The sequence below is a fragment of the Diorhabda carinulata genome, chromosome 5, assembly GCF_026250575.1.
Source record: "Diorhabda carinulata isolate Delta chromosome 5, icDioCari1.1, whole genome shotgun sequence".
In the NCBI taxonomy this organism is placed as follows: domain Eukaryota; kingdom Metazoa; phylum Arthropoda; class Insecta; order Coleoptera; family Chrysomelidae; genus Diorhabda; species Diorhabda carinulata.
The window spans coordinates 10786890-10802837 of NC_079464.1; the positions used below are offsets into that span (position 1 = coordinate 10786890).

A 15948-nucleotide genomic window follows, 5' to 3' on the forward strand; every position below is an offset into this window, starting at 1 on the left:
CTGACTGACATCCTTGCATATTAAGAACATCATTGTAATATTACAAGTACGCATGAATACACATAATAAAACAACACTCAATGTTGGTCAGAGTGTTACAATAACACTAATATGGTGTGAAAAATATGCGCTAGATGAGAATAAAATATATACCTTTGTTGACGTTCTTACCAAATATACTAACTATTACTAGTTAAGTGGTGCTCGTGCCATATACACACAGTCTGTGCATATGAGTTCAAATGGTTTCATCCTCTTGAATCCTCTTTGATTCAGTTGATTAGTTAACAGGAAGAGAGAATTGAGGAAAAAATTGGCTTTATTGTCGGTTATTGAAGACAATTCTTTGTGAACATTGAACTTTGTATTGAAATCATTTTTGTTTTGGTAGGTACAGAGTACCTACAATTTATTCTCAAGACATTTTCTCAGAGACATTTTTCAGGACCATGAATCATAATAGCGAATTGAGAGTTTTTAGATATATTTTTGTCTACTCAATCATTGTTTCTAAGAAAGGTGATACGCAAAAAGTGTATGAAGAAATACTTATGGTTATTTTTGATATAATTGAAAATGATTAGCCAATAGTAAAGGGACGTAGCAGCATTGATAGGGATGAAGATCGAGTCTTACTTCTGACTTTGTTGGGTTGTACGGTTACCTATTTAAAAATTTACCTAATAGCAATATAAATTGAACTTATTTTCTAGTCAATCTAAATAACTCTCTTCGTTTTGTTGATAATAGACTTCTTTCATTATTTTTTTGATTTCAATAGAATTTTCGTTGAAAATTATTTGTTCTAGTACAATATAGAAATTGAAAATAAGCTTTTCAATAAATATGTCAAGTTTGAATAGGAAATAATGAATGAAGCTTTATTGTAGAGTCAATCCACTTTGGCTTGTTACTGGAACGCAAAGTTGTTTGGACAAATGGAAAGTGCGAGGTTGAAGTTGGTGGAAGAGAGCCCTTTTCTATTGATTTTACGAATTTTTACTTGTTCATTTTCAGGTTCAGATATTAGCAGTTTAGCAAATATGGGTTCACCAGGATCTCCGCCGCGAGCGACTAGTCCCACTGTTGAAATGAGAGAATTATTGGACAAAATTCAACAATTGCCCCAACAAAAAAGTCCAATACCTCCACAGCCTCAAGCTAATCAACAGCAGGCAAGAAACTATTTTCATAAAGTGAAATCAAAAACGCTTTATATGCCTTTGTGCGATGAAACTCCAACAACATTGAAAAGTATTTCAAACGGTAAGTTATACATTATGTATTTTTTTACAGCACGGATAAAATATTTTATTTGATAATGATGGTGACGGTGCTACCTACGTAACCTGACCTAATCTAACCAATCAATCAAATTCAAAAGTTAGTTATTTTGATAATGAGATACTCATAGATCAACTACATCCTATTCTCGTTTCAGCGCCATCTCTTGATTCATTAGCGGTATTAAACGTACATGGAACAACAGTTTCCTTTCTACTTTTGGCGGCATATTACAAATTTAAATTTTAAATTCATATCTTTCGTCCAGTTATTTTTCGAAACAAATCAATAAAGTTGGATCAACCAAAAAGATTTTGAATGATATAACTCTATTATGTTTTACTGAGTCTAATGTCTTGAAGTGTCCATTAAGGCGACAGTAGATAAATACATAATCAGAGAGCTGTTTTTAACAAGAGATCAACCATGTTTGAATCTTTCATATATGCCTTTCCAAACTCTATTCATTTAGTTAGCTAGTTAGTTTGCTTTTTAAACGTATTATGGTCATCACAAAAAAGAAATTAATTATTGTTACGTGTTTTACCTATTGATAGTCCAACTGGAACCGGTACTTCATCGACAGCTTGGGAATCTAGGCACTAAGCCACAAGTGCAGTTTCTGTGACACAAAAAAAGGAAAATGGAGTATGCTCCTCACACAATATGTGTGGAAATTTGAAGGTTTACATTAAACGTAATGGAGTCTTTGAAGAGTCCATATACTCCAATAGTGCCGAATGAAGTACTCGCAATTATGTCTACAAATATTAATAAAGATAGTTATATAGACATTTACAACTTCTCTTATACCTACCTTCAATTTTTTCTAGTTTTTGAACGATTTTTTGGAGTGGTGCTTGTGGTGGAAACTACAATTTATCGGTGGAGTCTCCAAAAACTGCGAAGTCCACGAATAGTTTATGTATTTTTGAACTTAAAGAAAAATAAAAAAATACCTTACTTACACCGCACCCTTTATTAACTCCAAACAAAGAGCTGAAACATTTAGCCATATTTTCGAATTTCCTGTTATGTTGCCCAAAAAACCGGCTGAGATTAGCCAGATAGTTTTTAATTGAGCATCAAAAGGAAGAGCAAACCTAACATAATTAACCAATACTTCCCTTTTATGTATTATATAGAAATACAGATTAGTAACTATTTATATACTTACGTTTTTATTGTCTGACCCCAATTTGACACTAAATACAACACACTCATTTCAGGTATCTGAATAGGTCTGTACGTGAATAAAACGAAAAAGCTTCTTTCTAACTGAACACATGCTACATTGCTACAACAAATAAGTTGTTGATCAAATACGCTTCTACTACGTTATATCAAATGTCAATGCTGTTCTGTGATTGGCTGGAAGTCATAGCCCGTACTATTAACTACCGTCATATTTATAAACGTATTAGTTGTACTAAAGAACCAAGAGAGTACGCTACGGTTCATTTCCCCTCCCCCATCAGCGAGCACAAAATAAAAGAAGTTGTTTTCAAGGAAAGACACCTCAATATTTAAAAAATATATTAAAAAATAATAATTCAATCAAAAATAAAACCGTATTGAAAAATCATGAATTAATTAACAGTAGACATCGATGTTATTGATGTCTACTGTTATTTTGTCTGTTATTTTACTGTTATTTTGTCTGTTATTTTTAAATATACGGATTTCATATTTAATACGAAATTAAGATACCACAATTTTTATTTATTTAATTCCCGATGAATACATTGGTATCCGAAAACTAGGAATATGTACTGAAAAAAATTTAGTTGGGTTTTTCATTGCCACAATCACATTCCTAAAAAAAAATTAGCAACAAAAACATATAAAAGAGTCTACGAAATAAGAAATTCATTCATTCTTACTTTATTTCAGTGTTTTCAAGAAGTTGGTTATCAAGATCAGCACCATGCACACCGTGTGGTAATTTTGTACCAAATTTCCAGGTTAATCATCACAAGGGTAGCCAAAGGGGCAGCAAATCTAAAATTTCTGACGGCAGTCCCCTACTCAGGGAAGAAGAGTCTGAAGATGAACCTCACCGCGACCCTAGGTCATGATGGGGTTTTAATGTAGATATGCATATTTTATAGATCAAACGAATTTTTTTGAGCTTTGTATTATTACCAAATTGGGATAGGAGAATTTCTTCAGAAAAAAAGCAGATTCACTATAATTTATACTTTAATTATTCGAAACTTCAATATTCAGAACAATTTTATGTATACTGGATGCGACAATCATAATGTGTTTTTCTTAAAGTTACTGTATTTCGACGTATACATTTCACATACACAGATTGTTCTCCTTTTCCTTACCCTCCATAAAACAGTAGTTTCAATAAGAATTTATATTTTGCGTTCAATTACAATAATTTTTCATTTAACTTTTACAAATGAACATATTCTACGCCAAAATTCAAATAGAATTAAAGACAATTTGAATGAAGTACTTACATGTTACATTACTTTGAAAAAATTAACTGAGTTGGAAGAATTAACTAAAACGCCGAACAGAAGATTTTAAAGCATCACAAGTACAATTTAATTAATAAAGTATGTCACGATATACTCTTCTGATATTTCTGCAAAATCATATGTTATTAATTTTTTTTGCTCTTAATGAATAAGAATTCAGTCATTCCATTACATATATGAGTGTCCTTCTATCATACACGTACAATTCATTCTGAAAGAAATATTTTTTCAAATAGGAGCGCTAAACGTATTGATTAAGTATAAATAGATACAATTCGCATGTTTGAACGAGCTTTTTTAGTGCCGTATTTTTATCGCTTGAAGTACCAAGAAATTGTCCCATTTACAAAAATGAATCTAAATAGCCTCTAAAAAAAATCAGAAAATAAATTTTAAAATGAAACCCTTTCATATATAATATAAAGCAGGGGTGCTCAAACGGTCGATCGCGAGTGCTTTGTGAGTAGATCTCGAGAAGAAAAAAATTTTTAATAAGTAGGTAGGTAACTAAACTACAAAAATGTATTACGTAATAAAATAACACTGCTTGCGGCAAAAGGCGGCTTTATCAAAGGAACGCGCGGCACTTGTCAATGAAAAGCCGCGTTGTTTCTAGACTTAGACTGTACTGTCTAGTTTCGGGCGGCGCGTTTGACGGGAACATTCGAGACTTTCTTTCACGCCGATATAAATGTTGCGCCTGCATGAATTGGAGTCATTCTGAATTGTAACTTGATAGCGATACTACGTCAATACAAAGTTTATTATTAAATAGTGGAAAATGAGTGCAGTGAAGAAATCTAAAACGTATCATTTTAATAAGGATTGGGAGGAAGAATTTTTCTTTTGTATGGTGAAAGATAAGTGCATTTGTGTTATTTGTCGTGCGTCAGTTGCAATACCTAAGCGTGGTAACTTAGAGAGGCATCATAAAACGGTTCATAAAAACTATCAAAAGGATTTTCCGCCACAGAGTGAATTAAGAAAACGAAAATTAAGTGATTTTATATCTTGTTTGAAAAAAGAACAACCCATGTTCACAAGACCAGCCAAACAATCAAAAGCTGCTACGATATTGGCGAAACACAAGAAACCATTCGAAGATGGATCGGTGGTGAAGGAAGCATTTATTGAAGCGGGTGAGACTTTATTTGGAAATTTTAAAAATAAAACAGAAATCATGTCTGCTATTAGAGAACTTCAGTTATCTCGTCCGACTGTCACAAGGCGTATTGAAGTCATGAGTCAGGACATCGCAGATAAACTAAAACATGATATTATGGAATGTACATACTTTTCTTTACAGTTCGACGAATCCACCGATATGACAGACACTGCCCAGCTGTGTATTTTTATTCGGATAGTATTCAATGACATGTCGGCTAAGGAAGAATTTTTGACAATCATTCCTCTGAAGGGGAAGACCCGTGGCGAAGATATATATGAAGTTTTCTTTAATTTTGTAAAAAACTACGACATACCAATATATAAATTAGTGTGCATTACAACCGATGGAGCACCAGCAATGACTGGAAACAAAAACGGTTTTGTGGCATTGTGTCGAGCTAATGAAGAATTCCCTTCATTTTTTTCATTCCATTGCATTATATATCAACAAGTTTTGTGTTCCAAAGTTTTAAACACTGAGGAAATTATGGGCATTGCAACAAAAATTGTGAATTCCATCCGTGCACGTAGCTTGCAACGGCGGCTCTTTCAGTTGCAGTTGGAAGATAGGGAGTCAGCTGAACACACTGATTTAATTCTTCACACAGACGTCAGGTGGTTGAGTCGCGGAAAGTTCCTACAAAGGTTTCAAGAATTATTGCCCGAAATAACAGCTTCAACATCCAAAGCCACTCTTTAGTTAGGTTTAACACCATATGTAACTCTTTTGTTTTGTAACAACCAATAAACTCGCAATTTTGAATAACTATGAGTTTTTTCATTGATATTGTAGAGAAGAACCTAACTAAACCTAACCCAAACCTTGACTAAAATAATGTACCTATATTGTGCAGAAAGCTAATATCTATATATGCTACGGTACACCCTTCCTAGGTAGGTAGGGTGTATCGTGTATGTACGACAACCCTGCATCACACATACTTGCAGCCTCTCAGAGTCGATCGTAAGTAGTCTAAAAATATTGAGGTAGATCGCCAGCAGTTCAAGTTTGAGCACCCCTGATATAAAGTATTGAAATAATTTGAAAGTTAATTAAACTGATTTCGGTGTTCTGAAATCCAACTGTATTAGCATAATATTATTACATTTTATAAAATATACAAGAGTACTCTTCAGCATGTTTATAGAGCTACGTTTTGTTTTGAGCGCTAAAAAATTAGACGGATATGGTTATGATATGTATCAATATTCACACTTAGACAAAAAATTAGCATTGATGCTGGATTGATTTGAAGATTAAAATATATAGGTACTATCTTTAAAAAATTTTTTTTCTGAAGAATTTCTATATAAAAGTTCATTTACAGATTTGTTGGGCCTAATCAACTTGTTGATATTATGAATTACAGTCGTTCAGCGAGTTATCTGTGATATAGGTAACGTTTTACAACACAGATTCAATACCTACATTTAATGTATACATAGTAAAGTTCATTCGATATTGATAATATGTGTGCTTGTCTTGATATTTTGAGTATTATTGCTTGGGTTTGCTTCCGAATTAGCTTAAAGACCGATCGCATGTACACTTTAAAAATTGCCATTTTCGGGTGAGGGAGAGTTGGTAGAATTAATCGACCGACAAACAACAATTTTTGAAAGTGCTCATGCGATTGATCTCTAAACTGATTCGGAATCAGAACTGCGAACAAAACGTATTAGTCTGTAAGAAAGTAAATCGATTTTACGTTAAAAATCGAATCAACCAGAGATGTATTAGGAGTATAAATACGTTTCAATAAAAATTCGCGGATGAAATTAGTTGATAGAATTCAACACTTTGAATTTTCAATTTCAGTTCACATGGAATTTTATGCTTGGAATGTGCTATTTTTATTTTTATGTTCTGATTTTATCCAACTAAGTAACGAATCTTGAAATCGACTTATGTTCGATTATCCAACCTGAATTACAAATAACAGATTCAATTCTTTGAATACTGAGGCTTAAAAAAATGTACACAATTTTCTTCAAAAACATCGATATAAATAACAAGCTGAGTAATGAAAAATGGTTTAGTACGAGTACACTAAACACGAATCTGTTTAGAATGATTCATGAACATGTACTGAAATGTATTTTTTGAGATACATTTTGAATAAAAAATATTTACAAATACATACGGAAACCACTTGTTTTGTGTTTAAATCCAAGGTTAACACATAGATATGAAATGTATAAGGAAATATCAAAACATCATTCTCCTGTTCATGATTTAATGATTGTTAATAATATTTATGATATTGAATTCTCATAGCCTCAGCTACATGAATTTTTTTGTTCTCTGAAAGGCATATTGGGTCTTAAAGGTTAAGTATATATAACAGGATAGAGACGGTTCGTTCTACTTGATATTGTTAATAGCATCAAATTGAATCAGCTACCTGCTAGAATGGCTTCAAGGGTATGGTTGTGAATAAGTTTATTCTTCTTGTAGCCAGGAAATTCGCGATAAATTCTATAACAGGCTTCCAAACTTAATTACATATTACTTTTTTGAATGAACTTCACTATATAGTTATTTTTGTCATAGAACAATGGCCTATAACCGGCGTGTCAAAAAAATATATAAAGAAATAGATAACAGTTGAAAATAATAATTGTTGAATATTCATTAAAAAGCTTATCTCTAGTTATGGCTTTAGAGATAATTAAAGAACCCGCACTAGAGGTATTAATTAATCGAATATAGATTTATATTTTTAAAAAGTTATTTTGATACAATGGATCTTGGAAAGGGCGAAAATTTTTATGAATCCTAAAAAAATATACAAAAGCTTTGAATTGTGAGAGTTAGAACTCATTAGAATTATTGGAAGTAACGAGATTGACGACTTTGATGTAATATATTTTTGTAGAGGGTAAAATCTTAATTTCTTAATGAACATATTCATGTAGTTCTTACTAAATATGGCTTAACTTAATGAAACTAACGGCATAAAGGTAAGCTGGATAATATTAAAGAAAATATTAGAAACAACTTTAGTTCTATAAACATTTATCTTCAATTATAACGTTGATGTACCAAAAAATCATCAGTGATATATCATTAACATTTATTTAACAGTTACCTTTTTGCTTTTACTAAACACAAATACATGACAGCTCTGGTAAAAATAGACATATTTTTAATTCTACTTTTGAACTGAAAACCTGTATAAAAGGCGAAAGTATTGCCTTAGTATCAGATAATGAAAAACTCTGTTCTCTTCAAGATTTGTAAAATTATTTCTTGATTATTTATATTTATCGCAACAGTTCTAAACTACTACCATTTCGTTATCGACATTTTTCCATAATTTTTAAGCCCAATTGTTTCCAAAATAATTTTTAGAACTGTTTTAGACATTTTATGTGTCAGTCGTCCTCTAACAACTCAGTTATGTGTGGAATCACAGGTAATATTTTACTTAAAAGCTTTTGTACATATTCGGAAAAATGTACTGATGTTGACTTAATCAATTATTGTCAATTTTGTATGAAAATTCTACGTCTATTGCACCTATATGCCCATGAATTTTTTTGACAATACGATACTTATAGATGTACCAAAAAATAATAAATAGATAGAGTAGTTTTGCTTTATATTTTGTTTTAAGGTAGTTTTGGATATTAAGCTATAAAAAGTAATGTCAATTTTGTAGCTCAAATTTTATAAAACGCCTCGTTTTAGTTCCTAAGTAAAATACGTTAACAACACTTTAGAAAAATCGCATAGTATTTTCTCACCAAACGAACAATCAAAATATTATGGAACAAACTACCCCCTTAATAAAACATATTTTTTTTGTATCTCATAGGTATTTGATATGTTTATAACTTTCTCGGGTTCAATATATATAATGTCACAAATAATAGAAGAATGTTGACGGGGCAGTGATGGATTTTACTTTTATACTTACTCACATATCCATTTCAAAGAGTCAGTTCTACATATTTATATATATATATATATATATATATATATATATATATATATATATATATATATATATATATATATATACTACATTACTCTTCTCGGCTTGCAACATCCACTTACTTTAATTTTGAAAACATGACTTTGACGCTATTATGTGTGAATATTATTGTATTTTAAAGAAAATATTAAAAGTTAGTTATGGTTTCTACTACATAATTTATTATTGCGTTCAAAAAATTATGACGTGTGGGCTTAAATCAACAATACAGAGTAAAGTTACAAAACACCCCATATGGCCAAGGATAAAAGAAAATGTACAAATAGGTTAGATACTGAAGTCTTAAGTTATTTCTGTACTAACTTTGAAGAACTAATAAATACTATGTAGAGAATATTTGACTGAAGCTAGTAAGACATATATCTAGAGAGAAGAGGAGCTGGGTCTCAATTTATCTACTCTGTTATTTAATAACGTATGTAACAAAAGTTTTCAGCAAAAATTTGTAGAGCAATTTCGAAACAACAATATAATAACAAATAGTTAAGAAGAAACAAAATTTAAATTGTACATAAAGGGCGTAATTTTTGCTTAACGCGTTGCATCATATGCTGGGGTGCTATTGATAATTTAACGAATTTTTGAAATATTTTACACTTTCCTACTCAATGTTGCTTAAAGCTCTTCAATAATATAATGATAATAAATAAATTCAATAATAATCTCTGTTTATTCTGGCGTACTAACAAGAGACTAGACGTCGTGTGTGTATTGATATAATCAATCAAGGGTAGACCCTTCACTTACCGGATATAAGGACACGTATTTATGTGTGAAATGCCTACTTGAGATATGACGTAACTTCAAATTTCTTTTTGGATTTATAATTCACTTCATTGGGACAATTTTCTACGTCATCTGGTAAAATCTATCATTGACTTTAAATTCTGAATGTGATAAGGTGGAATATTTTTCATCATCCATAATCACAACTCGGTTCTTTGTGAAGTGACGTCTTCTTAAACCACGGCAGATATCGAGATTTTGCGCAACTGATCTTTAATATATTTTGGGCATTTCTTCATTATCTTTGGTTTCGACTGATTGTCATATGGGAAACCCGAAATCGGCGAGCTATCCTTCGAGTTGATGCTTTCAATTTGTCTTCTGCACATTCCACCAATATATTTGACTGGGCATTAGTCTAAATTTTAGCCCGCCCACTTTTTGGAAGGTTTATACGTCATCCATGTTCACATTCACTTTTTGCTTTATAAACGGTCGACACTGCACTATTCTGCTCTCTAAATATATTCACAATGTCAATTTTTGACAACCATCCAACTGAACTGTATAAAGTTTTTCGGATTCTAACTTGTACGCCATAACAGAGTTGAAATTTGACAAAAATTGAATTTTTTCCGAAAACTTTTGTTATATCCGTTACAAAAATTGATAACATTTTCTGAAAACTGAATTCATATGTATTATATAGCTTTTTGCCGCGTTAGACCACCAATAAATAAATTCAGTTAGTTGAATTCATGTTAGATTGTGAGAATAGTATCCTTCAGTTGCATAAATTCGCACAACTTTGATGTTCATTTTCAATTGAGGTGTGGCACTAGTTTAACAAACAGCTGTACTTTATGTGATCATTAATCATATGGAATATAAGTGAATAGTGAATTATATTAGTTTCCGAAAAAAAAAAATAGATTAAATTGAACCAGTTATTGTTACTCGTCAGTAAATGTAACATGGAAATGCTTCGACCAGGATAGGAGCGTTTAAAAAAGATTTAAGGTGAAAAAAATAATAATAGGATGAAGCTCATTGGACAAATAAGAGAATATAATAATAATGAAAGGAAAAATAATTTACTGGTGATCCGAGGTCAGGAAGAGAAAGGGGTGAGCTTTTAACGGCGAAAAACAGTTTATCCAAGTTAAAAAGTAAAGTTGTGGGTAATAAAAAGATCTACAGTTTTTGTATTCATACTGTTCTCACATAACCTCAAAATTTATGTGAAACACACCGTAATTTATTTCATTTGTAACTTTTGTTTTTGCACGTTATTTTGACTTAACATCGAAAAACCCCCCATCATTTTCAATAGAAAATTGTTCCGTCAAAATATCAGATTTTTTTTAAAAGTCGGTGAGTTTTTTGTTCGCTGAAATCGCTTTCTGATGGTGTGGGAAAATATTACCATCAATATAGTGAATTATCCCAAAAAGGTGAAAGAAACGAGGTTTCATTTGAAATTTTTTTAAGCATTACGTACAAAGTTTATATATTTATTGAAATTATAGATTCTAATTATTCATGTTTATCAATGTAACATGAAATATCATGCTTTTCTGTAAAATTTTAATAAATAACTAAAAATTTTACAATTGATTAAAAAAATTTGTATGCCAGGTTTTTCGTTTTTCTTGCCTTTTCTGAGAAATTTTACCATGATGGTGGTAAGTAGAGATTGTTACATGTTTTATAACTTGTTAAATTATAGTCAGGACTTTATAAATACTATTTTATTAATGAAACATATATCATTTACAAGATCAAAGATAAGCGCAGGAGTGCCACTGACGTTTCTACTTGACGTCCGTTCTGCTGCCACCTAGTAGTCATGTGTAATTGATATAGGAGACCATACACTAGCCATCTAATGCTATCTTATGTAACAGAGATTACGAGGCTGGCCCACTTTGAAAGTATTGACAGCATCCCAGTTTTTTGACATCATTGAAAATACCAGGGGTGGTCTACCTAATCCCAAGCGTTATTCTTTTTTCAAATCATCCAAATATTCTTAACATCGTGCTGGTCAATATATAATCCTCACCTCTGTATCTACCGAGTTAGAAATATGGCTTCGACGTACTTTCAGATTATGCAATTCGTGGTGGTGCATCTTGTTGAGGACATATCTGTGCAATTTGGAGATTTCCTGGATTCGGACACAAACTGTCCAAAGATGGAACGACATGGTTTCCAGTAAACGATGTCTTTATAGGACAATTTTTCGTAGATATGTAGTAACAATTTTGACACTTAAAACACTAATCAGGAAACTTTTTTCAATAATATAGTTATGTAACGGGTCCACTATTCGCCCATGCAAATATGTTTCCTATCAAATTTCCACGCCAGCATTTTATATGGATGGGGTGCATTTAGTTACTTCTAATATTTTGTTTTATCTGAATATGGCTAACGTTCAATGTTCTGAATGCTTGTCACCTCGATGTGTGAGGGTTTTCCTCAAACTCAAGTATGACATCTAATTTATTATCATTATTCGGTGCATTGGAAACTCCATATTTATTTGCTTAATGTTTCCAAAATTCGTAAAACCTTTTATCCATTTTATTATTTTTTTTTCTTATGATGTAGTCCTCAAATCCGAAAATTTCTCATGAAATCACTAAGATTTTATAATTATAAAGCATTTTGCTAGGTTATTCTTAACAAACTAACTAATATTGCCACAGAATCTGCTTAATATGTTTTTGATAGATACCAACCAAATAAAACACTGTATGCTTTTAACATAAAAGGAAAATAGGAGCTGAGAATATTGAAATATGTTTAGAGGATATTGCTGCTAGTTTTTATAATTAGAATTTTTTGATTTTTGCAATAAAACGATAATTTCGAAATAAACCAAAATTAATTGTGAGAGAAGTTGCATTATATTTGAATGATTGTCAATATTTTTTATTTGTTGAAAATCGTTTATCTGAATTATGTTTTGTTGTATATTACTACTTTGTCAACTGGCGATATTCTCATTTCAATTTCACTGTTTGGAAGTAGGAACTTGTAAATGTTTCAAAAAATAAAATATAGAGTTCCCAATCTTTATCCTTTATGTATTGTAGAGAAAGTTATGAAGTATGTTTTGAAAAAAATTCATGATTTTCATTGCATTGTAATTTATTTTGTATACTATTCTTTTAAAGTATAGTGAAAATCGTGTTAATTACATTCAAATAAATGTTGAAATTACTACAGAAATCAATTTTTTGTTTTGTAGTTATCAATTATAATGTCCTCAAACAAAGTATTCTGGCTTAAAATATCAAGTTGACACAAGAGCTTAACAAAAACCGTCTTAATTTTGATGTGTGCAAAAGGAATTCTTATTTTTTGCAGCGGCTCAAAATCATTTTTTATCTTGTGTGATGTGTAGAACTGTAAGATTATATTTTGGTCAATTTTTCAGACTAGAACCATATTTAATATTATCTCTATCTTTATATTTGCAGTCTCAAAATACGAGCTTTATTAATATACTATGAAATTGGAAAATTATCAAGACACCAAAACGGATGCCCTCATTTCAAACATAATATAATCATGGAAACAAATTGAAGTAGATAAATAGAATCTGTGAATGTTATAGACATATATTCATTGATCGGGTAGATACGAACGAAATAAATGAAATTTTTAAGAATATTCATATTACGAGAAACTTATTTTTAATAATTCAGAAATTAGATAATCTAGTAAGAATGGATAGTCAAAGGCAGATCAGTAGAAAATCAACAATTCTAAAAAGCATAACAACTAGTGTTGCCAGTAAAACACAAGAGAAGAAAATTTACAGATGATTAGTGAACTTTTCATTGTTCAAACAGCTCAAAATTTAATTCGTAGTATTGTACGCACAATAATAGATAAATTAACATTTAATTTGGCGATTCTATATATGTTTCTAGGCCCATTAAACTGAGTCTAATCTGATTGGTGGTATACAATTGAACAACCTCCTAACCTATGTTATGTTGAAAATTGTTTTAAATGTATAAGGTGAAAACGGAATTTCTCACTATTCTATCATCGAAAGATTCAAAATCGACTTAAAATTAATAAAAAAAATACTAAATGAGAAAGCTTCTAACTAGTGTAACCTTCCGATGGATAATAATGTGAATGACCTAGTGGAAACCACTATTCAACTCTCAATTGTTTGAGCTCTGATCCCTTTATATCTTCAATCCACTATTTTATTGTCAGAGCATGAACAATACTAGATCAGTTAAATCACCAAAGATAACGCAAAGATGTGAACCCAACAGAAATGTGAAGAATGCCTCATTTTTGAAGAGTTGATATATATTTTTAACAGAAATTGACTATAAATATTTTTCAATATAAAAAAATACTTTTGAACTATTTGTATAGAACAACCTAGAAAATGTTCAGAATTAAAATTTTCCCCAAACTCCTATCATTCATGTTTTAAATAAATATTTCCGTTGGTGACTTTTTAATTGGTATTAGTATTCAGAAATAAAAATGTATATTGAATGTTTTATTTGGTATTTAAGTAGAATTTTGTATTGTACTATATAGAAAACCTGAATTGAATGGAGGAAAATAATTTCTATTTCTGCAAATTTGACAAATCTCGTTACAGATAGTAGAAATATTGATCTAAAAGAGTGTAATATGGTTTGACTAAGTGGTCACGCAGAGTTCAAGCACACAGATACAAATTGAGACATTCGAGAGTGTAAGATTTAGATAAAAATAAATCTAAGTTGATATCCAACAATTTACATTTTTCTTCCTTTCTTTTTTGCTTAACCGACATCAATTGTATTTTCGTTATTTGATAATTTCAAAATACTCCATGGCGATAGATTGTGTTATTATAATAATAGCTATTAGAATTAAAGAATTTAAAATCAAAATGAAATAATGAAATTATCTTAGAGGCCAATTCAATATTTTTACTTGACGTAGAGGTGAATAGGGGCTTTTTGCTAATAATAAAAGCACAAGAGAATTACAAGAAATTTATAATCAAAATAATGTTATGTGTTCTGTCTAATGTTAGACAGTCTAGGCAAATAATTGTTTTAGAAGTTTGCTCGGAGGTGATCATTGAGTAATGTTTGGTGCTTTTACAGATATATTTGATCAAACTATCCAATGAGTGAAAAACGTGGGCGTGTTCCTCTAATGAATGTATCAGGATATGCTACAAGACTTTCTATCTCAATGTAACACTGCGATCGCAAAATTTTTCTTTATTGGAATTTGATTTTTATTTATATAATTATCGAACATTCATCACAGAGATGAAAGTCTTTAAGACATGTTTAATATAAAAAGAAGCTTGATTTAACTTATTTTTGAAAAGTATTGAATTCTTCCCATTTATTTCATTGATTTAGTATGGGTTTTCATATCAAAGATTTAACAGTTTTAACAACCATAATACTACTTCATTATCTTTAAAATTGTAAACAAATAGAGGGAAAAGTGAAAAAAGTTTCATTTCTTTTCATACTTGAATTTGCATACATTTATTATAATTATATTTTGATAAAATATTCAATTAACAAGGTATAATTGATAATATCGACAAAATCTTACAAAAAATAATACGGGCAATTGAGTAAATGAAGTTTTTTCAATAAAACTCAGACTTCATATGATTTCTTGAGTTAACTGTAGTAAATAGGCTCATCATCATTAGAAATATACATCACATTGTCAAATTATACCAAATGATATAAATTATGTGCCCAAGGTGAGGAAAGACAATTGGATAGGCATATGGCAGATATAGATATAAGTAAATTGTTGTCTTTTCAATTTGTTGATTTAGTACCAATACCTCTGTTAATATTATGTCATTAATCCATAAATATTGAGCATAAGCAAGCGTTTTGTTTGATGAACAGGACAGCTGGTTTTGCGAATTTGTAAATATAGAAATTATTCTGATAGTTTCTCGCTATAAGATGTTTGCCTGTATTTCCAATATACATACAGTCTACATATTGAGTATTTTTTGTATATGTATTTATTGTTGAATATGATAAGGTGACCTAAATGAAATAGATTGTATTTAGTAATTTTTGGAGTTTTTTTTTGTTGTTCAATTTTAACTCTACCTATAGCAACATACGAAAACTTAATTTTTAATTTCAAGATTGATATAGTCTGGTTTTTGTAAATTAATTTGTTGTATATGTTCAATACCCGAAATTCATATCAACCTCACAATGATAATTCAACTACATTCCATTTTA

At 30.4% G+C, this 15948-nt stretch overlaps 2 protein-coding genes across 13 annotated transcripts in view; both read left to right on the top strand.

Moving 5' to 3' along the window:
* The window catches only part of LOC130894006 (uncharacterized), a 37165-nt gene extending 32996 nt beyond the window's left edge, over nucleotides 1-4169 (top strand). For all 12 annotated transcript variants that reach the window (XM_057800500.1, XM_057800501.1, XM_057800503.1 and 9 more), the window contains 2 exons: nucleotides 1018-1266; nucleotides 3178-4169. In XM_057800500.1, the coding sequence (XP_057656483.1) occupies nucleotides 1018-1266; nucleotides 3178-3362 (434 nt within the window). In that variant the 3' untranslated portion in view covers nucleotides 3363-4169. The remainder of the gene's footprint in view (nucleotides 1-1017; nucleotides 1267-3177) is intronic.
* Nucleotides 4170-4560: 391 nt separating this feature from the next.
* On the top strand, nucleotides 4561-5646 carry LOC130894514 (general transcription factor II-I repeat domain-containing protein 2A-like). The gene has a single exon (XM_057801395.1). It carries the CDS (start codon nucleotides 4561-4563, stop codon nucleotides 5644-5646), a length of 1086 nt encoding a protein of 361 aa, XP_057657378.1.
* Nucleotides 5647-15948: the final 10302 nt, after the last annotated feature.